This window comes from Fonsecaea erecta, assembly GCF_001651985.1.
Source record: "Fonsecaea erecta strain CBS 125763 chromosome Unknown Scaff6, whole genome shotgun sequence".
Lineage (NCBI taxonomy): Eukaryota > Fungi > Ascomycota > Eurotiomycetes > Chaetothyriales > Herpotrichiellaceae > Fonsecaea > Fonsecaea erecta.
In genome coordinates this window covers 1,096,404-1,122,383 of record NW_017387249.1, presented here as the reverse complement: position 1 = coordinate 1,122,383, position 25,980 = coordinate 1,096,404, and the positions used below count along the sequence as shown (strand labels likewise).

Sequence of the window (25,980 nt, the reverse complement as noted above, 5' to 3'; positions counted from 1 at the left end):
GGCCCCTCTTTTGTCGCATAGCAGACGAGTGTTGTATCACACTTGTCAATATAGGACTTTCTATGAAATAAACATAGACTTACGAACGGATTAGATCTTCCCACCGGTGTTTCTCGCTGATCGAGCTATGAAAGCAGGTTGGCGACCCTCAATGGCTCCATTTTTCAACATTGTTTCGAATGACTTCGAAGATGATGTCATTTGAATATCCTGGGGGTGGTGCTCATTACACTCCATCGTTGAAGATGTTCGACTTTTCTCTATCTTAATTCCACAAGCTCTCTCTTCTCGCTGATACCTCAGTTAGTACATCGTCGTGCTCCTGGACATGACAAACACCGAGGATGCGGACGATGCCATCTGGCAAATCGGCGTCTTCGACGCTCACTGCCATCCGACTGACATCATGGCCTCGGTCAGGGACATCCCCAGCATGAAAGCGAGAGTCCTCACCGTCATGGCCACGAGATCACAAGACCAAGAGATGGTCCGGGACACGGCGAGGAAATACCCTCTGAAGGAGTCGACTTCTAATTCTGGAGGAGAGACTTCGCAATACGTGGTCCCTGCCTTCGGATGGCATCCTTGGTTTTCTCACCAACTGTATGATGACCTGAAAGAGGAGGATATTCACCCTGATCAAGTTGATCACTACAAGGCAGTCTTGATTCCAGAACCCGATGACGAGGAGTTTCTTAAGTCCCTCCCTGCTCCTCGATCGTTACGAGAGTTTCTTAAGGAGTCGGAGGAGAGACTGGAGGAGTTCCCCTATTCATTGGTGGGGGAGGTCGGTCTGGATCGCTCATTTCGGCTGCCACATGGCCCCAGTGCCATGACCGGCGACATGAAGAACAAGACTGGCGGTTCAGATGAAGATTACACGCCGGGCTCCCGCGAAGGGAGACCTCTCTCGCCGTATCGCGTCAACATTGAGCACCAAAAAGTCGTCTTAAAGGCCCAGTTCGAGCTTGCTGCAAAGCTACAGCGGCCGGTCTCTGTGCACAGTGTCCAGGCTCATGGGTTAGTCTTTGACCTCCTGCAGGGGCTGTGGAAGGGCCATGAGAGACCATCGAAGAGAGAGAGAAAGAGGGCCTTGAGCGCCCCAAAGGCCCATCAGGGCGAGGGAAATGCAGATACTCGTGGTCAAGACAGGAGACTTCCTTTCCCGCCACGGATATGCATGCACTCCTATTCCGGGCCTCCAGATGCATTGAAGCAATTTCTCGCCCCTACAGTGCCGGCAGAAATCTACTTCTCCTTCTCGACGGCCATCAATTTCTCCAATGTGTCGACAGCGAAGGTCACCAGCGTCATCCAAGCGGTGCCCGAAGACAGGATTCTGATCGAGAGCGACCTCCACTGTGCTGGGGAAACCATGGACAGGCTTCTTCTCGAGATCCTACACAAGGTCTGCGAGGTGAAAGGGTGGGATTTACGAGAAGGGGCCCACAAACTGAAATCAAACTGGGAGAACTTCATCTTCGGCGCCAGGTCCCGTTCCTAGAGTATGGATTCGCTCTTGCAAGCTGCACAGAAATCACGACGCACCGACCTAAGCCCCAGGAATTGGCGGAGTCTGGCATGAACAGGCATTGGGAAAGGTGGAGCGAACTGGAGACTCGTGTCTATTGCCTAGACATACAGCCTCGACCGCGGATGTCGTTTTCACATGTCTGACCTATGAAGAGTTGGGAACGGAGTGCTTCACTGAGCCAAGTGAAACTCGACCCAGGGCCTTCCACGTCGTGAAGACGGCTCCGGGCGCTGCCTCACCGCGTTTGCGTGATCGGATTTCCCGCGAGTTGTCGCCCTCTGTCTTTCATCCACAAAGATCACATTCAGCCACCACCTGCTGGAGAAAGTACGGTCACCCGCCTCAACGAACGTGTCTTCACAATGTCAGCCTCCCCGAAGGACATCTTTCGTCTCAACCCCCCTCAGAGATTCGCCTACACGGACTTCGTCATCAGAGCACCGCTTCCTCGGCTCCCCCTGGGCATGTCTGCAGAAGCCGCCATGCGGAAATACCCACGCACGCGTCTGAAGAGGCTGATTAGGGTGGTGGAAGCGCGCTTAGGCAGACGTCGTTGCTTCTTCAGTGAATGCCAGCCGGGAGGTCAGCAGAAGGAATCACAGTTCGCAGTCAGCAAGCTCTACGCGATGTATGAGGTCGAACATTGGCCGGGTGCCTCTGCGCAGTTTGACTGGACACAATTTGTCACGGCGAATATTGAACGCGACGCGCTGCGTCATGAATGTGGACGGAGCGTGAAGCTGTCATGTATGTTCTCCAGTCCACCGCTTCGGACAACAGGGGCGTCGCTGATGTGTGTCTGTCCAGTGCCCATACTTCCAGCGTCCGCCGTACCGATCTTTCAGGAAATGTTGAGACAGGAAAACCGCACCTCGGCGAGGTTAGAGGTAACTTCCGGCAATATCGCGGGAGTGATGTACAGGGGCCAGATACGTACCTATCCTGAGGAACGCGGACGCTGTGATTCCTCGGATCATCAACAGCACGGGCTATTGCGGGCTTCGTTCATGCCGCAGCTTTCGTCTTCCCCCAACGTGCGCGACGCTCTCTCTGAGCTCACCCCCGATGAGCTGGAGGAACTAGTTCGCAGCGACCAACTGTTTCGAATCGCCTGCGACTTCCATCAAAAGGTTGTCGAGAAGGAGTTGAGACGGATGGACCGCTTCTACCAGCGCTGCGTCGGTCGACAGCCTGGAATGCACTTGTTGACGTGGCAGCAAGTCATTCACGAAGCAAGGACGATGATCAAGCTGACGTTCATCCAGCAGCTGGAGAAGTGGAGGCAACAAGAACCCGCCATCCACTTTGATTACCAGGACTCGACGGGGACCATCCTAGACCACCAGCTGCGATATTTGGTGTCCCGGGTGCGACATTACGATCCTGCTCCCCCACAGGCTTCGTCCCAGTTTCAGAAGGAGCTCCACCGGAAGCATCACATCGCCGCGATGTTGAGGCAGCGGCGGATTGTGCGGGAATGGACGACAGTCATCGCCAGGCGATCCAGCGTGCGTGACGGCGAGAGATACCGCAAAGAAGGCGAGCATATCATGGACATGTGGACGGGCAACGTTGAAGAGCACGAAGCATTCGACGAGCGGAACAGAAAGGAGAATTCAATGCTTACTGCCAGTATGCTCCCTATGGCCGCCCAGCTTCGGGTTCACGCATCATCCCCTACTCAAGCACAGACTCAAGCGGGGATTGAGCAGCAACAACAAAAACGACAACAGTGGTTGGGCGTGTCACGACCTTCTCCGCGCTTGCAAGGCCAGATCCAGATGCAGGCTGGAGGACAAGCACGGCTGCCAACACGAGCACTGCCACAGCTGCGGGTTCAACGTCCTGGACAGGACCACCATGCACCGGGAGGGCCTTGCGGTGGACAAGGCTGAGACTAGGTCCTCAAAACATGGACCAGATCATGCGTCAAGACGAGGGTTTTCACAGGAAGGTGGTCATCTGCTGACATTCGCAACATTCTCAGAGCTGACCACATCCACCTCTACCGGGGTTCGGAGCAGGTCCGGTCCTTCGAGAAGAATTACAGCTTCTAGAATTTGTACGAAGATGAAGGAACGGTGTTGGACATGCGTGGTTGCGCCGGGTTATTGTGCAGCAGCTGGTCCGAGTGATGGGAGGAAGCCGCACGCACGAATTGTCTTGTCTCTTCCTTTTCCCTTTCCTTTTCCTTCTGGTTTGGAAGAAGACGCGGGCAAGGGACAACGCCCCCAAAAAAAGAAAAAAGGAGATGTTGAGGGGCGGGGCGGGGCTATGTAACGTGATGTCGAACTTGGGGGGTTGGCCTTGCCTGTCCGAGCACACAGAGAGAGAGAGAGAAACAATTATTGTGTCCATATTGGAGCTAGAACGGACGGATTCAAGCTGGCTTAATACACACCACCACTTTGTAGTTGAGGTAATGGTAATGATTGATACCTACACTACAGCACAATACAGTCAGTAGGTAGGTTATCAGTTCGAGCTCAGGCCTGGAGAGGGAGAGAGGGAAGGGGGGTTACGAGACAAGCTTCCTCCTGCCCTGCATTGCTCTGCATGGCTTGCTATCTGCCACCTGCGACTGTAGGATATCAATCCTGTCCTGTCCTGGATGGGCCCATGCATGCATTCATTCATTGTCCGTTCCGTCACATCGGTCGAGAAGAGACTAGACCAGGTAAATTAATTAATTAATTAATTAATTGACTACGGTACTGGACTGGACTAGACTGGACTGGACTGGACGTTTTGCTCCTCTCCTGAACATTGATTGTATTGTGAAGCAGTGTTGCGCCATGCTGCTGCTGTAGGATTTGATTCGGGTCGAACTGGACCAAGGGCCATTTGATGTGTGTGAGTGTGTGTGTGTGTGCCTCGTATATCTATCCTTCTCCCTTTCCACTACCATGATGCTGATGATGATGATGTTGATGACTGTAGGCGCCCCCCTATCTACCTCATTACCCACACACACACACACACACACACACACAGACAGCATTGAACATTCTCTCAATCTCCATTGAACTCGATTCAACGGCATTCTAAGAACAAATACTCCCTCCTACCTTTTTGCTGTTTTGCTGTTTCTCGCACTCTCTGTCTTTTCCCTCCTCCTCCTGCTGTTCTCCGAGCCCGAGTGGCTCTACCGTTTTCTATCTCTCAACGCGTTGCATGGCGAATGACCAAACTCACGGCATCGTCCGCGATCTTGACCCCCGGATCTCCCTCGACGTTGACGAGGGCGAAGTACGCCTTGCCCGTGGCGGGGGCGATCCAGGTCGTGCAGGCCCAGCCGTCGCAGCGGCCGTCGAGCCACACGGCGTCCTGGGCACCGGCCCAGTCACGCGTCGCGGTGATCCAGCCCCCGGGCGTCGAGATCTGTTCGGGCACCAGCCTGGTGTGGAAGAAGCTCCTCGTCGTCGTCGCAGATGGAGTCGTAAGAGTGGTGCCCTCGTCGATGCCACGCAGGAGGACGGCCGTGGGCAGCCCCATCGCCGCGCACAGGTGCATGCCCACAAACGCCGCGTAGTCGGGCGCCGAGCACGAGATGCCCGTCGACGCGGAGAAGGCGCCGCGGTGGAACACGTGCTGGGCCAGGTCGAGCGGCAGCCTCGTGTCGGCCGAGTGGCCGCAGGGTTGTGTGGGATTGGAGTGGGAATGGTGGTTGTCCGTGTCCGTAAACCCTGCCGAGTACATCTCCAGCGGGTCGAAGACGAGCCACTTGACCAGATTCTCCAGCCGGGTGCCCGTGCGCTGCTCCATGGCCGCGGCGATCAGGATCGGGTTGGCCCAGTTCCACGAGTACCCGCCCGTTCTCCCCGGCGTCCTGTCCGGCGGCCGGCCCAGGTACGACATGGCCACGGCCAGGCGCTGCTGCTCGACGCTGGCTCCGCCGTGGCGGATGTAGTCGAACAGCTCGCCCTCCTCGACGCCGGTGATGTAGGCCTCAAACCCGGAGAGGTGGGCGCCCAGCATCGCCAACGTGGTCTGGTGGTGGAACGGGTGCACACGGCTCGCCAGCGATGGGAAGAGGTCTAGGACCGTCTCGTCCCACCGGAACAGGCCCCTCTCCACTAACACGCCCAGCGCCGTGGTGGTAAAAACGTTGCTGTTGGCCACGACGAAGCAGTCGGCGCGTGTCACCGCCGTCGCGCTACCCTGCCGCCGATACCCGACGACCTGAACGGTGGGTGGCGCGTTGGCCGACACGATGCCCACCGCCATGGCCGACACGATGCCCACCGCCATGGCCGACACGATGCCCACCGCCATGGCCGGCGCAGACTTCTCCTTGCGCAGGTTTTCGAGGGCGGTCCGGAACTTTGCGTCCGTGTTCATCTTCCACGGCGCAAAGTCCAGCGGCTGCTCTGGCGCGGAGGAAGGGCGTGGTTGTGCGGGTTCCCGTGCGGGCTGAGCATTCTTGATCGTCGGGGTTTGCTTCGATCGTGACTCCACTGCCGGTATTGTCACTGGCACTGGCTTTCTGGTTACGGCTGGCTTTGGCTGGGGAGGATCCGTGGCGGCTGGACTATTACGGGGAGATAGTTTCGGGAGATAGCGGGCTTCGCCAGTATACGGATCGACGGTGTACCTGGTAGGGTGAGTGAGGAGGAGAATGTCTAATGGCGTATATAAAAACTCACCACAGGTCATGTTTCGCATCATAATGTCTCTGTGGTCCTCCTCCAGGGGTTCGGACACCCGTCGATGCGGGTTGCGAGTTGGGGGTGCTCCGGTTTGAACCCAAGCCCATCGTAGCGAGAGATGGGATGATCTCGTCCTGATCATCGTCGTCTTGCAAGGCCTTGTAGTTGTCCAAGGAATACAGAGTCTGCGTGTCATCAAACTTCATATCCAGGATGCTCTCCGCATAGTGCTCCTGAGGGTGCGTCTGTCGGATGGACGCCGCCCCCCGCTGGACCTGGTGGAACGTGTCCTGGCCCGACCGCAGGATGGACAGGATCTGATCGATCGAGGACGAGTCGAGGGCTCGGAGGAGCAGATTCAGTGCCGCGCTCTGGCCGCGCAGCTGTTCCAGGAGCTCGTTCATGGTGTCTTCCTTCCAGACGTACTTGATCTTCTTGCCTCTTGCCAGCCTGGCGGCCTTGTCAAGAGGATTGTTATTGCCACTGTCTGCTGTTGTCAAGTTCTCGATCTCCTTGCTCAGCACCGACAGAGTTAGCGTGCATCCGACCAGCGCGAGGTCGATGGCTTCGACCACGAAGTCCGGGTACCGGTCCATGGCTCCTGCTGCGGAGCGGGACACGGTCGAGAAGTGCATCTGGAGCTGGGATAGCGCGGCGGCCAGCACGGTGCACTCGGTCTGCATCATGAAGACGCAACGCTGGGCGTCGTGGTATTTCTCGTAGATGCCCGCCAGAGCCTTGCCGCTGCGCACGACGCAGAAGACGAGGCTCGACGCGGCGGTGGCGACGCTGAGCGGGTCCATTGATTCACACTCGTCCGATCGGTGGCATGTCTTTCTTCCCGTTCTAATTCCCTTTTATCGGTCATTCTGGCGTCAAAAGTCGGTCCAGCTGGGTGTCGTGTTCAACGTCGAAGGCAGCAGCAAAGTTTACCGAATACGAGGCTGAACGGTCCAGAACATTGGCACGGTGGTACGAGGAGAACGTGCGCTGTCGTTGGACGAAGAGCGAGCCGGTCTGGAAAGCCAAAATTGTCTTCATTCCATACACTTCATGTGTCTCCATGGTTATATGCACTTAGCATCCAATTAGGACCATTCGCATTTCTATCTCTACAGAGACATCGCGACATCGTGACCAGAGACGAGTGTGAGTATGATACTTTTGCAAATTGGATGAGAGCGGGAAGCTTGAGGCTGCGTACTCAGCTGTTGCGAGGACAGAAGGGTGTACGCGTCCTGCGCCTGTGTTGTAGGTAATGATCGATATTTTGTTCAAGGAGACTTGGGTCTTGTATATATTTTAGGAGGTTGCCGAGTTCCTCATATTTATAAACATCAAAAGGGGCCCAATCTCCAGACAATACAGCTTCGTGGTGCCACTTGAGGCAGATGGTGCTTGCTGTTCTAGCTTCGCCGCCATGTCTAGACCGTCAGAGATGCCCATGAATCAAATAGCTTGGGTCAAACAACATTTCCTGGCCGGTGGCACGGCAAGCAGTCCGCTGAGCTGCTTTCAACAAGATCAAGCCCGCAGGTAGAGACACGTGGCAAGTTGAGATGTTTCGCCAAAGCCATTGCTGGACGTGGCCAATCGAGGCACTATACCGGCGACCTCTGAAGTTATACAGCTCTCATTTTCGTTTCCGTGCATACGTCGTAGCAACGCTCTTGAACAGTTCCTCCACGATTCGAGACGTCTATCCTTGCGAACACCTGTTATCTGAGCTCTTGAAGCGTCAAAGATGTCCCGGTCCAGGTGTCGAAGTCGTTTCGTAGCCAGCATGTGCTACGGAATGTGACTGGGTGTCCGAATCCCGTAACGAAAAGATTTGGCTTGTCGGACAGTCATTCCATGTTCGCAACCGTGGGAAACATTCCCTTTTATCACGTCTTCATGCATGTGTCGGACATCTCATTTCGAGTCCAGACGAGCTGAAGCGAGGAAGCCAGGTCCCGCCTTCAGGCATTCGGCATAATCAGGTCGCGAAGCTGCCTCTCGATTGGCAAGATACTGATATCTGCCGGTGCCGCCTATAATCACCTCCAGGGTAGGGCGTAGCCAAGTTCGGATATTGAGACTCTAGAATAGTCGAGGAATCGCAAGCACCGGTCATAGGACCATCTTCTTGCGATGTCGTTGGTCCAATGTCGGTGTCGCCGGCATCCGCAGCCTTCTTGAAACAAGAAAGCAGCAGCGATCGTCACCTCTTTGACCGGATATTGCGGCGGCGCAGAACGAGGCGGACGCTGCCCAACTCTCGACTGGGATCGACATTCCTCTCTTTTCCCACCTCAGGCACTCAGCGAGGACGCATACGCGGCCTCGACCTGCCCACTATTGTCCACGCTGTTCTGTGCGCCCCGATCATTTTTCAGAAAACAGTTCCCGGTAATCCCAGACCTACTCAGGGCAAGGGTGATATTGGCGCCGTAAACGACCGCCTGGCAACCTCCGCCAGAGAGATTGTTTTCAACGCATTGGTCGATGCAAGATTGAACGCTGTACGCAATGACAGCATCAAGGTCGTACACAGTTCCCTCGCTCAAGGCGGCAACCCCCGCTGGCCAATCTGTATTGCAGAGAATCGTCCAGGTGGCGGTGGCGTCCACGGAGGATACATATTCTTCGTTGTTGTCTGCGGGGCAGTTGTAGGTTCCTTCCTGGCTTGAGGCTGTGGAGATAGAGGTGGAGGATGTGGAGGTACCAGTTGCGGTTGTGGTCTCGACAGTAGCAGAGGATGAGGATGAGGATGGCGTTGACGATGACGATGACGATGAGAATGTGAAAGGAACGACCTCAACAGTAGCCGACGGCGAGGTAGTTGCTCCTGCTGTTGCTGTTGCTGTTGCTGTTGCTGAGACTGCAGTGGCGGGAGACGTGCTGCTGCGCTTCAAGAACACAATGTCAGTAGGGGTACGAATACAGCGTGAAAGCAGTCCAATCTCACCTGCGCTGACTCGGCCTTGTCGCTTCCCGAGTTGTTTTTATGTGCCAGCACGCCTCCTATGCTTCCTCCAATGATGGCTGCGACCAGCAAAGCCGTCACCACGGCGATCGCGATGATGAAGGCCCTGCTACTAAGACCACATATCTTTCGTTTCGTCTTCCGCTCGACCCAGGCAGGGTTCTCCTGCCCGTCCGGTAGAAGGTGATGAACTGCTTCGAGACCCCCTCCTCCACTCCCGCCGTGTGTACTGTCGTTATTGGTGTTGTTGGGGTTTGCATATGCATAGGCGTCCGGATACGGCTGTGTCGGAGTGACGACTTCTTTGCCGTGGTCGATGCTCGATGCTACCTGCTTGTCGCTGTAGGATGAGTAGTCTACGGCAGAGCCCGTCGAGGCCATGGATGCTTTCAAGGAAAATGCGCAATGAACGGGAAGTTAAAGTGCTCCTCGCGGGAAGGGTAAAATGCGACAGATCGAGAAGAGTTCACACGAGAGGCGGGTCCCAGCTTCGCATCTCGGCTATGACGAGGTGGGCGCTGCCAGGTCGTCACCCGCCAAGTGGGCGCAATGTGATTTAGCGACGCAAGAGCCGATGCTACTGTACACGCTGGGATTGGTAAAAGGTGGACTTACCTGGTCCGGAACATGAGGCGTTTTGGAAGTGCGCCAGAAACACGGCACAGACGGCGAGGGAGACCCTTGATCGCAGCAAGACTGGGGTTGAGGGGTGCCAGCTAACGCCACTCTCAACACCCAGAAAAGCATGCATGGTTGGCCAAGTCGACACAGCACGATGACTGTGCAAACAGACCTGCCAAAGGTCCATCTACGAGGCCTGGAAATCGACAGTTTGAAGTTGTTGTTGACGGGAGAATTGTAACATCAATAATGGAGATTGGTGAAAAGGGGATCGCAAGTCTTGGCAGGAGACGGCGCGAAACGCGGAGCCTTCCCGTGACGATCCACCGGTGCCAAGCCCTCCTCCTATAGGCACAGCCACAGTCCCGGCAGCTCAAGGTGGCTTAGTCTTGGAGTCTCGCTTGCACGCACCAGTCCTCCCTATTTTGATTGAGTCCATACGAGACGCAGTACTCGGTAGGTGTACGGTAGGTTTAGGGACGAGGTAGTTACTCGGTTTATCTTCCGGGCTATTAATCTGCTCCAAGATGGTTATTGGGACGTTGCTGGACAACCACTCGGCGTCCGTCCGTCCGTCCACTTTTACAACTTGCCCAACGTGCCCTTCTTCAGTGTGAATAGATTCCTCTTCCCGTCGTTATGGACCCGCCCCGTGCGCCCAATCTTCTCATCGGTCCCAGACGACAGTTCCTTCAATGTCTCTTCGTCCGCGTGATTGGCGATAAACCGGTGGTCGGAGCTCTTCAGTCGACCGACGACGTATGCTCGAAGCGGAGTATTGTCGCGTTTAAATTCGACGGTGTACGTCTGTGGTTTGGGTGGTGGAAAACATCAGCATTTCCATCGATGCCAATAGTGTCTCCATCTTGTCCTCTGCCGAGTAATCCAAGAAGGTACACAATCTTCGAAGGCTATACATACCTCTATGACAGCATCCTGTTCCCCTTCGACCTTGGCATCGACTTTCGGAGCAGGGACGTCGGTCACAAACTCGGGCAACGGGTCTCTGTCAGGGTAGGGTGTGCCGCCTCGCCGGCGTGTCGTCGACAGACATAACACATGCTGGTAGGTCAAGACGCCACCGTTCGCAAGAATCAGACCATTTCGACCTTTGCCCTTTCTCAGTTGTCGCGTCATCTCGGTTATAGCCTGAGAAGAGGGGACCAGTGTGTAAGCGCCGACCTCCTTTGTTCCTGATGAAAAGTACAGGTTACTTACGTGCATGGAATAATTGTTTCCTGCGCCTCCAAAGCTGGTCAGTCCCCCGAGGAGAGTGATGGGTTTGCTTCCATGCGTTATTGGCAGCTTCAGATGTGAGGCTGCGATTTTCGGGACAATCGGGAAGCATCTGCAGCACGGACACGTCAGAGGGGGCAGCACGGCAAGCAGCCGTTGGCGCAGGCTTACGAATAGAAGTCGAACAGGTCGATGTCTTCCTTGGTCAGACCAGAGACCTGCAGACTGGCATCGATAGAGCGTTCGATGGACGGACTCGTGTAATAGTTCGGTCGTTCCCAAACTGCGTGAGCAATATTCAGTAAATCTGCGGGAATGCCTCTGTGAAGATTGAAAACGCACAGTTGCTACTGTCCTGCGTGCCAGCACCACCCAGGGCGTATATCCACTTTGCCTTGGGAATGCCCAGTTCTTCTGCGTAGTCGGTCGAGGTCAGAATGCACGCACCGGCCAGGTTGATGGTGTTGAATGCATTCATGAGAAGTGGATCTAACACGGCTTTGGTCAGGCAAACCTGCACACACACAACTCCCTTACCCCTTCGTTGATATCACTTACAGGGGAAGCAAATCATGCGGTTGCGCTTCGTTACCGTCCCGATGACCTCCTTCGTGGCTGCTGGCTTGCCATAATTCCAAGCATACGGGTTGTTTTCCGCCACTTTGGCGAATTCGGCGTACAGCTGTGACGATTCGTCGTGGTTTTCAGGTATTGACTGGCCGCGATGTGCACGGAATCCGTTTTCGAAGAGCGGATAGACGTGGATGGGGGCTCCTATCGAGTGGATGGCGCCAATATCTTGAGATGATGGTAAGGAGAACTGAAAAATAAGAAAAGGAGGAGAGCAAAATTGACGGAATCCCCGATTTACCTTTGCCCAGATCTCTGCCAGTAGGAGTAAAGGCAGAGTCGACTCTTTCCTTTGTCTTGGTCCATCCTGGCGGTGGTAGCTTCTTTGCATTAGCGCACGTAGTCACTGTGTGAAGGGAGAGAAACGTTAGCGTCAAGACACGGACGGTCGGAGAGTGTATTCGCTTCAGTATATCTCTCACAAGATGCCAATGCTTCTCCACCCGTGACGACTGCGACCTTCGTCTGCCCTTTCGAGATTCTCCTGGCGGCTTGATCGAATAGCTTGGCAGGCTTATTTCCGCCGTGATCGCTGTAGAACTTATGTCGTGCATCGACCCCTAATCTGCGGCTAATGTCACCGGGTAGGTCGTCATATGGCCAAGTCCACGTGCGGACCACATCGATGCTGTCAATGGCAGCCTGAAGTTGCTGTTTCTTGTCTTGGGCGAGCCCGGTGTCCTCCAATGCGAGATTAATCGAATTGAGGATCAGTGTCAAGGGCTCCTGCGCATCGGCGACGGCAGTCGACCGATTGACGAAATCGCCAACACCAACGACAATGGGAATCTGGGGCGACATGGCTGGACGAGGTCGGATCCACGCAATGACAAGCTCACTCTCTGCATCAACAACCCAGAGTCCCTCTTCAATTAAAACTGAATGCCAGTCTCACGAGTCAAAGACATCCTCAAAGGCGGAGAGAGATGTGCGCTGATTGGACAGAGGCTTCCACAACCGAAGTAACGCTGATGACCGCCGACAGTAAGCCGAGGCAGTATGTGTTTACGTGGCGGAAAAAGAGCCCCAAGATGCCGTGACCGCTGCCGGCACAGCGGCTGTCGCTTATGTCGAGGTCGATTCGAGGTTCGGGGTGCTGCGGGCTCTAATGGTATCCGAATCGACATCAAGCGATCGATCTATGCACTATCCAGCAAATGTGCCTCACAGCCTTGCATGTCCCAGCGTTTCCAGGTTCGGAGCCGGATCATCATAAATCCGACGATCGCTCACAGCCTGGCAAAAGTTCCCATGTCATGTCATGTCCGTGCATTTCGAGTTTCCAAAGTGTGACTCAATGAACAGATAGTAAAAAGGTATCTAGAGTCATTTGAGCCATAGGAATACTTATGTCACAAATGCATTTCTCACTCTACCACCAAAGGTGGCAAATGTAGGTGCGACTGAGCAGCACCCAATGCCATAGAATGCAAAGCCTCGAACCGCTTCCAGCCGAAGAACTTCTTCACCGGCTTCAGGCTTCCCTAGCACTGCAATCAGTTTAAGGTGCGATCGAGAAGCTTCTGGGACTGAAGCACGAACCAAGCGACCGGAGCAATTTCGACGACCCAAGAGCTCCTGCACCTGAAGACGAACTTTCCCGCTACTATCGAGAATACTTTAAACACCAGGATCTGCGTACCCCCGATCCAATTACACCAACACCTCCTTCGACCCGATCTCCAACGCCTGAACCGATCGCACGGAAGAAGAAGAGGGCGAACCGCAGTTGCGTGGCTGTGCAGTCGTCACGAGGTGCAAAAGAGCATAGGGCTAGAGAAGGGAGAGGGCCTAACACTGCCGAACCACGGCGACAATATGGTATCAGAAAAACCAGCAGAAGGCAGCACGATCTCAGCAAATCAGGGAGACGACTTGGTACCGGAATATCACCGAGACAACATAAATGCCATTCCATGATTAGTCGCGCAACATCGTCCAAGACATCAGCAATCCGGTACTATGACCTGGAAAATCCGCCCTTTTGTGAAGAATTGAACAGATCGAGATCCCTCTAATCGAGACATCTCGTTAGCGAAGACCAGATGAAAGAACAGGCGTGACTCAAGACGGACGTGTGAACAGTGCTGTGGGTTCGGGAACAAGGCTGTTGTATTCGTCCGTCGGAGGATAGCCTTGTTGAAGACACCACATCCATCTGTGTGCTGCAGGCAGGTCGTGTGACGTTGGCAGGCCACTTGAGCAGATTGGTACGGAGATCTTTTCAAGTCAAGTTGGGCACATCACCGACAGAAGAAGGAATGGCGCTGACAAGATATGCGAGTGTTCTTACTTAGCCGGGTTCGTTGTCCTCATTGCGACTGAAATGTCCATGAGACCGTCGCGACCTTTATTTCCTCTCTCCACTATCGGCCACAAAAGCTCACTCTATCCTCTCTGGAGGAAATCAGAACTTGTCCAGGCCTGTGGTTTCTCCAAATGTCACATCGCAGGGCTTTCCCGGGCGAGTCCAGCGCAAAACAAACCCGCATGACAGGGAAAGGGTATGAAATGCGCGGTTTTTGGGCCAAAATGGGCATGCTTCCTGCTATCATAAAAGAACGCAACATCCTTCTTCGACTGAGTTCTCCTACAATTCCCCAGACAATATATTCCCGAATGTCTCCCCCGGCCATAGTTCAAATACCAATAGCTATTACGCTGATATCGTAAGCGAGCCAGTATCCTCGTGTCGATTGCCCCTCTGGATTCAAAGCTATGCCCCAAAACTCAGCAACTCTGTTCAAATAGACAGCACTAAGCACAGTCACAACCCGCTGGAGTTCTTTCCAGCCTTATTTTCCAGACACCCACTGGACCTTCTGAGTAAAGGAGGGGTATCATAAAGTCATCTGGCACGTCCTGCAGCCCCCAGATCTGGGCATGTTGATATACTGTCGTGTACTGAATTGCGCTGCTCCTCTGCTTGAAGCTGCCATAGCGCTTCGGTACGTTGCATCATCGCAACATCAGGGCCTGTGATGATGGCCCTGACCACCTAAGTGTGCACGAACCCACCTCTTGCTGGACCGGCTCAGGTTGAAGACGTGAGGCTCAGGACATCCTCAGGTCCAAAGATGGAAATGGAAAGTGCTCCTCTGGGAGTCGGAGGCGCACTGTTGCGGGCGATTCAATACCTAAATAATGGAAGCTCCAGGACCCGCCATCGCATACACGCCAGCTAACAAGTAAGACGAGTTGCTATCCACGTTTCTTGAACCAGAACCAGTATGAGAAATCGAAGCTGTTATTACCTGGGGCTCCAACCCGCACGTGGAGCTGGAACGAGCCCGTCCTGAGATGGAGTCGGACACTTTGTCGGGCTCCGTAATGGAATCTCGGCATCAAGCAGGGGGCTGTCGCGGTATATTGTTTTACCCGGAACCACCGGTGGCCCACTGGTTGGACAAGTCTGCGTGAGGACAAGTACCCAAGGGAGCCACAGAGCCTCCAAGCAATATACAAGCGGCGGGGCAGGGTACGAGGTGCACGCAGTCGATCCAGGCAGATAAGAAGTCCACACTGACGATAATGGAAGCACTGACCGCTGGCGGGGCGTCTACATGCACTGTGCTGGCGACAAATAAGAAGCTGCAATCCTGCAGACTGGCTGTTTACCAACATTCGGACCTTTCCAAAGGAGACGAAGACTCCTTGGTGGTTTGGCGATGTCTAACAGCACCACCTTTCAGTTGGCACTTTCTTGTTGGCGGTCACACTGCGTCTGCTTGGTTGGCTTCGCCGTTTCCACAACGTTGAGCAGGCCTGAAGCAGCCCATGCACGCTAGTCTTGAGAGAAAGAAGATTTTTTGGCCACGTGAGGATCCTGCTTGACTGGTTAGATCAAATGACCGTGCGGCATCACCTAGATGTAGAGAGGAGAGAGTCAATTCAACGGCTTGGCCACAGCCTACTGCTCGCCGTGGGTGAGTGTCGAGACATTTCGCCTTTGTGTTGACCAGTAGCCTCAACCCGGAGGAAACCACCGGAGAGCCACCCAAAATAATGTTTCCGGTGGGTATAAAAAGACCTTTTCGAGGCACTGACATGGTTGATGCTGTAGTACGGAAGCTCTGGTGCCGGTTAATCATTTATGCAGCTCTCGGATAAAAATCGACCCCTGTATGGAGATCTCGTCTGCATGGAGATCTTGTGGAGATTTCGCTGGTTGAGTTTGATGCCTATGCGGAGAAGTTGCGATGGGATTTTGGCGCTTAATGGGGCCAGGAACTAACTCTCTTCATACTTTAGCCGTCACGGGCTGGTCGCCACAAACCCTTTGCTGGGGGCGGGGGGGCCCTCCATGTCCGGTTAACGGAGGCGTTCCGTACGTGTTGGGAAGGGTACGGCGTCATATAAGCATGGAGATCTCTTTGGCGTTGGCGTTTTCATATCTCTACGGACTGTAAACTCCATCCTTGGGTACCGTTGGACGGATATCGGTAGTCTCTGGACCTCAGACAAAACATGGCCGACGAAAGCAGCATGGACGACTCGCTCGAGGTGTTCAAAAGGAGAAGCCGGATGGCTCGCTGGCGACAGTATCTGGCAGAGGATGCCAGCAAAGAATGGGGAGATTTGATCTTGATCGTGGCCTGTTTCATATCAGGTCTGGTCGACAGTGCAGTCTTCAACGTCTGGAGCTGCTTCGTGAGCATGCAAACCGGTGAGTCTCCGGGTGGACGTATCGGTCCAGCATTATTAGGTCGCTGACGTGCCGGCCCGCAGGAAACACCGTCTATGTTGGTTTGGGCATGTCTGGTCAACCTTTGAGTCAGCCATATCGTTGGGTGAAGTCTGGCACGGCAATTCTCAGTTTCTGTTTGGGGACCCTTTTCTTCAGCCGAGCCTGTCGATTCTTTGGCCCGCTTCGCCGAGGGACTTTAAGCGGGTCGTGCCTCTTCCAGGCTGTGCTTTGTTTCATCAGCGGGATCCTCGTGGTCAGCGATGTCGTGCCCAATGATGCCGGCAACCAGCTACCCTACAACTACATTGTCCTGTTGCCTCTGGGGCTCCTCTCGTTTCAATCGGCCGGTCAAATAGTGATGAGCAGGATGTTGTTGTACAATGAACTGCCGACGGTTGTCCTGACGAGTACCTACTGCGACCTGATGTTCGATCCGACTCTATTTACGGCACCCATCACTCAGAACCCAAAACGCAACCGCAGATTTGTGTCCGCCCTGGCGCTCCTCCTGGGGGCTGGACTCGGAGGGGTTTTGACAGAGGGTGGAGATATCTCGAACCCACTCTGGATCGCAGGAGGCGTCAAAGTCGCCATGGCCGTGGTGTGGCTCTTTTGGAAATCGGAGGGATCAATCCGGTTGGAATAGACGAGTGGTATCGGGCTCTTCAGGACAGTCGTAGCAACAGGCTTGAAGGCGGGAGAGTTACGTCTGTTTCCACACAGCCGGATGGCAACAGGCGCCTGGAACGGCGGAAAAGCCGAAGCTCATGTACATATTTATTTTCAAGTAGACAACGGCTTCGTCAATCAACCGCATTGTTGGCGACCCAGTGGAAGATCTTGAGCCGCGACACGTGACAGCCACGGATAAATATATTGTTCCGAGAAAAGGGGCAGTTTTTGGAAATCTATTCTCCTTCTCAGTCTTCAGCTACCGTGAATACGTTTTTCCATCACTTTTGCTCGACTCTCACCATTTCAAATCCCGGAATTGGCCGATGGAGCTACCGCAAACCGCTTGGAACACATGCCTTATCTCTCGCAAGTCCGTGGCGACAGAGCCATCCATCTCACCGTCGGTGGAGAAAACCGGATCAGGCTCGACCTGGCGGTGAAACTGCGGTGCCGGCTAAATGTTACGACAAAGGGGGCTTGATTGCATTGCATGTGAGAATAGTGGACCACGGTCAAAAAGAAGAAAAAAAGATGGTATCTGCTGATGATAGATATGCTACATCCACGGGGCGTCCTTCATATAACACAAGCCTCTCTCTTCTGCCCCCATCGGATTGCACAGAAAGAAAACGTCTTCTGGGAGGCTGCGTCGCCACACCATGTGCACCGCCCTCACCCTGTCCCAGGAAATGAGGGGATCAGCCCTGCCGACTCTTCCTGCTCCTTCCCATGCGCATGTCATAGCACTGCACAGCATACTGATCGCCATATGATCGTCATCATTCATACACTCATACACTCGAACCAACCCGATACCCTGCCGAGCGGTCGTGGAGACAACATCCAAAACACAAGCCGAGGCAAGACCTGCCCTCTCAAACAAGGTACTAGGGGTATCACATCTTCTCACGATGGGTAATTGTGGTGTTCTCCTCGCTGCTGTCCGTCTTGACGACGACCTCGCAGATTTCGTGATCTTGTCTCGAGGCCACGACAGCATCGGCCACTGTCCGGAATACCCTCACCGACGTTACTTTCGAGGTGTCCATTGAAGTGTCCCCGTCCAGCAAGATCCAGCCCGCCCGCTCAAAGCGTTCGCGAGTCAGGTCGTTGAGAGCAACAAACCGGACTTCGGTGCCTTCACCGGCATAGTGCCTCAGCTCAGCAAAGAAGTTCTTCAGGCCCTGGACACCGCTGGTATCGAAGTAGTTGACCTTGGAAAAGTCCAGGATCACAACGTTGATGGGCGGTAAGCTGGCTCCTTGGGTCTTGGCCTTCTTGCGCAGCCGGGCAATGCGTTTCTCTCCCTCAACAGACCAGTTTCGCTCAGCCTCCTCGCCATTGCGATTGTTATATTCGGGAGCATGGTATGTTTGAATGACATCCAGAATGTTGGTCTTGACCCTCTGGATGTTGGGGAAAAAGAAGGATTCTTCGAAGCGGAAGACCCGGGTGTCCGGGGGAATATGGGGCGGCATCCCGCGCGACCCATCCAAAGAAGCCGCAAGTTCCGAACGGGAGTCTGCTCCGATCGTCTTCACTTGTTTGAAAACTTGACGGAGCAAGACGTACACAATATTGAAACCCACGGCGCTGGCGATACCGATCTCAGTCGAGGTGAACAGGGACACCCAGAATGCGACCATGGCCGCAATAAAGTCGGCCAATGAAGTCTTCCAGAAATGGTAGTAAGTGCTTGGTTTGCCGATGAGGGGCCAGATGGCCGTGATGACAATGGCGGCAAGTGTGGCTTTCGGGATCCAGTACAAGGCTCCGGTCACCTTGTAGATGGAGAGAACGATGACACCGGTGGTCACCAGGCCAGAGAGCGGGGACTTGACATTGCACTGGGAGTTGACGGCTGTTCGGGACATGGCGCCACCGACGCCCATGACAGAGAAGAAACTGTTGAAGATGTTCGTCACCCCCAGATAGCAAAGCTCTTGACTGGGATCGATGACATAGTTGTTTCTCAAGCCAAAGGCGCGGGAAATTCCGAGATGCTCAATGGAGCCACCAAGAAAAGCGGCAATGCTGCGACTAACAACTTTCCCAAGCAGAGCAGAGTCCACCGGCTTGGGAGAGGGGATGGCGAGAGAGGGGACTTTGCTGACATCGAACAGGTAGTGCTTGCTATCACGTCCCTTGTTGACGCCGTAGCTGATGCCGGTGAACAAAAGAAGACAGATGAAAGCCCGAGTGATGGACAAGAACCAGATGATTTTGTTCTTGCTGCCCCATTTCTCACCAGCCTTTTGCAAGAGGATCAGGAGAACAACGCCAGCGAAGCCAACGCCCGCAGCACGCCCATTGCAAGTCCCGAAATTGGTCAGGATGTCATGGATCTGGTTCGCGGTACCGCTGCCGACGTTTTGCTCGCCGATGAGGTTGGCGACTTGGCCGAGGCCAATGGTGATGGCCACGGCGGAGATGAAGCCGGTAAGCACAGGGTAGGAAATGAAGTCGAGCAAGAAACCCAACTTCAAAACACCTAGGCCGGCCATATAGATGCCCATGGAGAGGGCAACCGCAGATGAGATGGCCTCTGGAGCGTATCCTTCCTTTTTGAGGTCGTCCACGACTTGTGCCGTCATCAGCCCGATCAATGAAGTCGGTCCAGTGGAGACATCTGCAACAGTGTAAGCATGCGTTGTTGTCCTCTTTACAATAAAATTTAGTGGAGAAAATACAAACCTTTTGACGTGCCCATAATGGTGTAGATGATCGCAGGCGCCCAGCAGGACATCAGGCCATACTGAACAGGGATTTTGGCAATTTTGGCATAGGCCAGACCTTGGGGAATCAACATGAGTGACACCGTCAAGCCGGCAATGAAGTCGGTCAGGAGCCATCGATAGTTGTATCGTGGCAGCCAGCCGATGATAGGGGCCTTCTCCGCGACATATCTCCCCGCCGCCTGGGGGGTGGCACGCAGGCCTTGAACACCGTAACGGATGACCCGGTTCCAGGTGACATCGGTCTTGAAATCATTCTTCACCCTTTCGTAGATCTGCATGGTGGCTAGCAGTCCCTCTCTCTCTCTTTCGCAGAGATAAGATACACACAACTAACTCAAGGCAGGGAGGTGGTTTGGTATCTTCAAGGTAAGTTGGTGTCTGTGGGAGAGAGAAAAAGGAAGGAGATAGATAGATGATCGAGGGATTGAATAGGATTGAAAGAAGGGCTTTTTTGATAAGCTGGGGAAGGGTGGTCGGGCAATATAATCAATCACATATGCATGTCAGAGATGTGACACAGGCCAGGACCCCATCATGCAGGATAGACCGGCAAACCCATGTCTATGTTTTTGTCGCGTAGTGTGTTCTTCCGCCTGTTTCGTTTAAATGTGCATTGGCCTAGTTCGCTAATCAGGGCGTGCGTGTCTGTGTCCTGTCTGGTCTGAGTCTAGAAACGGAACAAGATATGTGTGTGTATGTATGTGTGTGTGTGTGTGTGTGGAAGGGCAGATCAACCACCATAGAGAACGTGGAGAAAAGCCTAGCGGGGAGCTGCCGCAGGAATTGAGACAGAGTGTATGGTGATAGGGGGAAACCGTGGGTGAGCAGCGTTGCCAAGCTGGACTAGCGGTGGAGCTCAGTGGTCTCTAGCGGGTCTCCCTAGTACCGAGAAGGGTATTGCAGGGGGATACTGTCCGCCAATAATAGTGTGTGGGTGCCCCAGTGGCCCCCCTCTAATGCGGGGGTGGAGACGGTAATTGGAGGAGACACCCTGCACCTCTCAATCCACGGCCCCTTGACTACTCAATAATCCAGCCCGCCTCCGTTTAAAGCTGAATAACCCCCCGGTCCGCTACTACTCTTCGTATCACCCAGTCCGTCACAATTTGGGTAGTGTACGCTTAAACCATCTCCCGAACCGCTATTCCCAAAAACCTTGCCACTTCTTTTACACGCCTGCTGAAGCAATGCCACGAGCCAAGGCATACTCGGTAGTTTCGCGCCCTTTGCAATTTCCCTGCCCAGACCACGGAGTTGGCTTCCAGACACGACACAACAGATCGCCTCCAGAACCTTATCCCCGGTGTGGCAATCCCGGGGCCGTGTCGTTTTCGCTCTCAAATCCGGGGTCTGGGGAGGTTGGGAAGAGCAAACTATTTCCTGGGGAAGTCAAAACACGAGAATCGCAAGGAGGCTCTATTCAGGACTAGCTGTCATGAATACAATATCGATACCATAAATCGTGTAAGGACTTCAGACCGGGAAAACAAATAAGCCGGGATCTGAATAGTTGTCTGGCGGACGGATTTGTCGAACACCCTGCCTCAAGCGACAACGTGCTCAGCGACCAGCCCGGTCGCCTCTCACTTCGGCTGTGAGATCCCTGATCTAATTTGGACGTCAACAGTCACAGTCCTTTCCCGTGTGCCGTACCGCCGGCAACAGATACGCATCCCTGAGCGTGGCTCCGCCCGCCAAAGGGCTCGCATGACCACTCCAGGTAAGGACACTTCGTCCTAGAGCGTGGACCGGTAGTTCAGCACCGTGATCAGCGGCCCTGGACGGTTCCTCCAAGCCCAATAAGACCCCCCACGGATCTCACACTGTCGTGGTTCCAGGATCCCTTGTGGCAACGTGCATACGCTCAGTCCAGAAGTACCCAGTTGGACTCCTAGTCTGGGGACAATTAGCATGATCCTGGGAGCGACTGTGGCGACAGTAAGTTTCGGTTGCTTTGGTCGCCGATTCGTATAGCAAGGGGACGGTGAATGAAAGGTCCTTTGAGAAGAGAAATCGATTTATCCCGACCTTTATATTCATATTCAGGTGTTGGGATCGGGCACATTCGGGCTAATAGTTATAACAGTCGAGGCCACGGTCTCAACACCGGAGATTCAATCGGCTGTTCTCCCCTTCATCGGACACCGACAAATATCCGTAGCACATCAATCCCTCTCTTTTAGTTATTGATAAGGAAAGTTGGCTGCCATCCACATGCTGGGCCCTTTGTGAAATGCAACGGTTCTGGTCGAGGGCCGAGGCAGCGAGGCACCAGAAATCCACACCAGAAGTAGCGACGGGCAAAGATCGACCCTTCTGCCGACCAAAGCAGCGAGCAAACCTCAAGAATAGACACCAATGTTTTCACGCCGGTACAGGCGCTGAGAGTCCGATGAAGTGCTCCTCCGCACGATACCAGGCAGCAGGACTCACTACACTCCCATCTCACGAGGGTACAGTGCTCGAGTCACTTGAAGCCCCTGGGTGAACATTTAGCCAGAGGCACGTTCGTCGCCCACCCGGCCAACTCTCAGGACCAAAGGGTACTTGGGCACACACCTCTCAGCAGGGCATCTCTCTTAGTGCCGCAGGAATGTGGTTCTCGCTCCAGAATTCCAACGCATGCGGTCGGTGCCCCAGCCCGTGGGGAGCGGCACAGCGGTGACAAGCTCAGCCCATTGGTTGTCTTGTCGCAAAGATAACATACCTGTGGCTAGCCCGGCTGATTTCTGCGAGCACTTGCGATCTGGCCTGTTGCAGTCTTGCCACCCACCTCGTGCCGGCCTGGGCAATTCGATTAACCGGCAGCCTGCTCGTGAGGACATCTATATCGGTGGCGCATTAGTCCTCTGACGGCACGAATACCCAGAAACCACATGACGGATTCCACGATCGGTCTTCTGAGATATGGAGGGTATTCGACTGTACTTGGTCTGAAGGCGACAACATCTCCTCGAGCGGAGGCGACAACCTTCCCAAGCGTTGCATGGCCTTGAGGATCTCTGTGGAGCTTGTCGTGATGGATCGTGATGGAGCGCTTGACGATCTGGTGACACAGTCTTGCAGCAAGTTGCCACGCCGCTGACGATGGCCGAGGTCTTTCGGGGCGAGAAGCATCTGGCCAAAAGACCGGCCTCCACCAGTCTTTCAGCCCGGTGCCTCCATCAAATCCCTCGATGTGGAGTCCGTAACCGTAGGTTGTTACACTTACAGTCGAAGTGATACCTCCTCGACAAAGAGTGTCGTCCAAACTCCGGATAATGAATCAGCCCAGGCATCAAGCGCGGAATCAGAGAAAGAGCGCGGAAGTCGTCAAACTGTCGTAATATCCACCGTGGCCCGTACGCATAGCTGTGACTTCGAGTTTTGTTCCTGTATCATTACCGATGAACCCGGAGCCTAGATTTGTAATAATCATCTTCCTAGAGATTGCGAACCAATGGACCCGTCTGTCTTCTGGCCGTAACATGTTTCGATTATACCAGGCTATGTGTTCTGTTGTCGCTCAGGTGACGACGTCCCGGGACTCACTCATGGTGGGCAACTAAGTACCCGTCAACTTTGGACGTAATCCAGTATCTGAGTAAGAGCTGCCAGTGATCCTAATTCGAAGCTTTGGAACGCAATCGCAGACGATTCCGGCTCATTATTAGCTTGGAGGTGGCCATCCTTAGATTCATCATTGTATCTGTCAACGAAAGTATCAATCTGTGAGTTTCGTTATCCATTGAGCGAGTCTAGGATCATCCACAGAGAAACAGCTACAAGGAATGAAGACGAAGTTAGGTAGGTGCCAAGCCCTGAGCTAGCCGTATTTGTACTAATCTTATCCATTAGAGCGTGAAGCTTGTTGCGCTAGGTGAACAACGCACCAATCGGATTGCATGAGGCGCTGCTTGTATGTCCTTTTCTTAACGAGAGCCACCGTACGGCGTCCTACTCAGAGCCACGAGTACAGTGTCGCACACCTGAGCCGGTCCCATTACAAACGTAAATGGATCAGAGAGAGCAAACGAAGTAGGCTTTTGAGTCGCCTGATCATTCATCCTGAATATTTCCTATGACATTACCGACGGAGAAGAAGTCCTCACAGGATCCCTAAGAACAAGAATTTGTCGACTCCCACAAACTGACTACGACAGAATCTGTCGCCAACCGAGGGCTGTATCTATTCTTGCAGCCCGCGGCAAAACAATTGCGGCCGGACTTCGCGGAAAATCGGCGTGAAGGCGGCTCAAAGATTTCGCAGACGGCGCCTGGTATCACGATGGTAAGTTCTGTGGGAATTCACATGACAGACACGAGCAAAACCATGTCAAGACAAATATTTTTGCAACAATGCATCTGATATTCAATGTTGTGACGGAATTCGCTCATGGTTTTTTCAATTGACCGCGGAGAAAAGTTGAACATTGAGGTTACTGAAGTGGTATTGTCAACCTCTTTCGACTGGGCCAAGGCTGGAGGACAGCCTGTCCACTGATCATTGAACCAGAATTTCGAAGACTCGAGTTTTCTCAGATCGCTTCACGTTTGGGAGACATGCCTCAAGTTGGTGGTGCAATTATACACGGCTCTCCAGATTTCTGCGACTTCTTCCAAAGGCAGGACGCAGTCGTGGGCCAGTGAGAACATGAATATACCAGGCGTCAGAATACAACGACGGGATACCTGGCTCCGAGTCAACATCCTACAACACTGTACGTCTTCGATGCATACATGTATACCGAAAATCGGCAGCCATCTCAGTTGCTCTGCAGCCGTGCAGGCTACGCAATATCACTGATCAATATCAGCTCAATTCGCACAAGAGGCTTCTTAAAACTTTAGCTGCTACCATTCTACGATGATAGGAGAGTTGCCATAGTGGACGTCGAGTATCATGCACCAGAAATACGTGTCAAACAAGAAACTTGCAATGGTGAAGTCCCTGGGCTGAGATACGGAAAGAATACTATATGGTTCACAACTTTACGTATGGCCGTGCATCGTGATCTCATGAGTTCTTCAAGGCCTCTGGAAACTCTACGGACAGAGCATGTTCGGGCACGCCTATGGCCTTAAGTTCAACACAATGCCCTACTTCCAACAACTCGCACAGAAACAAGTCACAACAAACCAAGCCCGGGGAGCCTCTTCGAGTAACCCAAATACTTCCAATTACCGTGTCCGACATCGAACCTGAATATATCCGCATCTTCAATGTGGAAGCTATAAGATTCAACAACAGACTGAGCTCTCTCTAGTCGTGATCATCTTCCCCACTCGGCAACTGCGTGACTCTTGAGCTTGTTTCTTTCTGTCCGAAGCAACCAGAATCCCCGAAAACGAAAGTGGTGGAAGAACAAAAGAAAGAGAACGAAAGACGAAAGGGGAGCAAGAAGGGGGGAAGTACATTCTTGTTGAGATTACGCGGACACGTTCGACAGGATAGGACACCGCCATCTCCAGAACAAAACCCGAACGAGATGAGCCCATCCTGTGTGGAATGTGGCACAGGGCTGTCAACTTTCAACCAACTTCCTGGACCGTCAGCTAGGATTGAACTGTGCAGAGTCTGCAGTTGACATGTCCGATCGTTGCTCAGGCCGTCCTATCTTGCCATATTAAGTCGGAAATGGCCGACTGAGCCCGCCAATCATGCAGCAACCCCGTTGACCACATTTCGCTCATTACAATCCCAAACGCGTAGTTTTTCCCATATTCTAGAACAACACTGGACCCGTGGAATGGAATACAAGAGCGGCAACAGCAGTTGATTCTGATGACATGGGCACAAAACACGAAACGTCAGAAACAGTGTCCACATATATCTTTAAAATGCATCTAAGTGTATTGATTTTCAATCAAACTGCTAACTTATAAGTGCTCCTGTGGCTGAGACAACAACGCTTCAGACGTTGAAAGCTCACGCGTGCATGCAGCTCAAGCCATTAATGTTGTTAGGCGTTAGACCCTACTGGAATGCTCCGGCGACTAACTGCATTATCTAAATCTAAACAGAGGTGGCCGACTTCTCAGTATTTGCGCCATTCTCAATCAGTAGCCGCGCCATCTGCTCGTGGCCACGAGCTATTGCCGCCTGTAGTGCATCACCATAGAAGCCACCTTGAGTATTGACATCGGCACCCTTCTCAATCAGTAGCCGCGCCACCTGCTCGTGGCCCCCAGCTGATGCCGCCTGTAGTGCATTACCATAGTAGCCACCTGGGGCATTGATATCGGCACCCTTCTCAATCAGT

At 53.6% G+C, this 25,980-nt stretch overlaps 8 protein-coding genes across 8 annotated transcripts in view; 3 read left to right on the top strand and 5 right to left on the bottom strand.

The window, feature by feature from the left end:
* Nucleotides 1-151: 151 nt before the first annotated feature.
* Nucleotides 152-1,504, top strand: AYL99_07433 (hypothetical protein; the record flags this gene model as incomplete). The annotated part of the gene is made up of 2 exons (XM_018838942.1): nt 152-196; nt 308-1,504. 2 exons carry the CDS (start codon nt 152-154, stop codon nt 1,502-1,504), a joined length of 1,242 nt encoding a protein of 413 aa, XP_018691710.1.
* Nucleotides 1,505-1,896: 392 nt separating this feature from the next.
* AYL99_07432 (hypothetical protein) lies at nt 1,897-3,429 on the top strand (the record flags this gene model as incomplete). Its single annotated transcript, XM_018838941.1, has 2 exons — nt 1,897-2,281; nt 2,342-3,429. 2 exons carry the CDS (start codon nt 1,897-1,899, stop codon nt 3,427-3,429), a joined length of 1,473 nt encoding a protein of 490 aa, XP_018691709.1.
* A 1,267-nt stretch (nt 3,430-4,696) lies between these two features.
* Nucleotides 4,697-6,986, bottom strand: AYL99_07431 (hypothetical protein; the record flags this gene model as incomplete). Its single annotated transcript, XM_018838940.1, has 2 exons — nt 4,697-6,128; nt 6,181-6,986. 2 exons carry the CDS (start codon nt 6,984-6,986, stop codon nt 4,697-4,699), a joined length of 2,238 nt encoding a protein of 745 aa, XP_018691708.1.
* Nucleotides 6,987-8,477: 1,491 nt separating this feature from the next.
* On the bottom strand, nt 8,478-9,532 carry AYL99_07430 (hypothetical protein; the record flags this gene model as incomplete). Its single annotated transcript, XM_018838939.1, has 2 exons — nt 8,478-9,074; nt 9,134-9,532. 2 exons carry the CDS (start codon nt 9,530-9,532, stop codon nt 8,478-8,480), a joined length of 996 nt encoding a protein of 331 aa, XP_018691707.1.
* Nucleotides 9,533-10,354: 822 nt separating this feature from the next.
* Nucleotides 10,355-12,439, bottom strand: AYL99_07429 (hypothetical protein; the record flags this gene model as incomplete). Its single annotated transcript, XM_018838938.1, has 8 exons — nt 10,355-10,579; nt 10,694-10,921; nt 10,991-11,120; nt 11,180-11,291; nt 11,351-11,497; nt 11,567-11,806; nt 11,880-11,984; nt 12,061-12,439. The coding sequence occupies 8 exons, from the start codon at nt 12,437-12,439 to the stop codon at nt 10,355-10,357; spliced, it is 1,566 nt and encodes a 521-aa protein (XP_018691706.1).
* Nucleotides 12,440-16,105: 3,666 nt separating this feature from the next.
* AYL99_07428 (hypothetical protein) lies at nt 16,106-16,971 on the top strand (the record flags this gene model as incomplete). The annotated part of the gene is made up of 2 exons (XM_018838937.1): nt 16,106-16,304; nt 16,367-16,971. 2 exons carry the CDS (start codon nt 16,106-16,108, stop codon nt 16,969-16,971), a joined length of 804 nt encoding a protein of 267 aa, XP_018691705.1.
* Nucleotides 16,972-17,896: 925 nt separating this feature from the next.
* AYL99_07427 (hypothetical protein) lies at nt 17,897-20,016 on the bottom strand (the record flags this gene model as incomplete). Its single annotated transcript, XM_018838936.1, has 2 exons — nt 17,897-19,629; nt 19,695-20,016. 2 exons carry the CDS (start codon nt 20,014-20,016, stop codon nt 17,897-17,899), a joined length of 2,055 nt encoding a protein of 684 aa, XP_018691704.1.
* Nucleotides 20,017-25,733: 5,717 nt separating this feature from the next.
* Nucleotides 25,734-25,980, bottom strand: part of AYL99_07426 (hypothetical protein) — a gene marked incomplete at both ends in the record, with an annotated part of 3,657 nt that continues 3,410 nt past the window's right edge. Inside the window, one exon of the mRNA XM_018838935.1 lies at nt 25,734-25,945. Within this exon, the coding sequence (XP_018691703.1) occupies nt 25,734-25,945 (212 nt within the window). The remainder of the gene's footprint in view (nt 25,946-25,980) is intronic.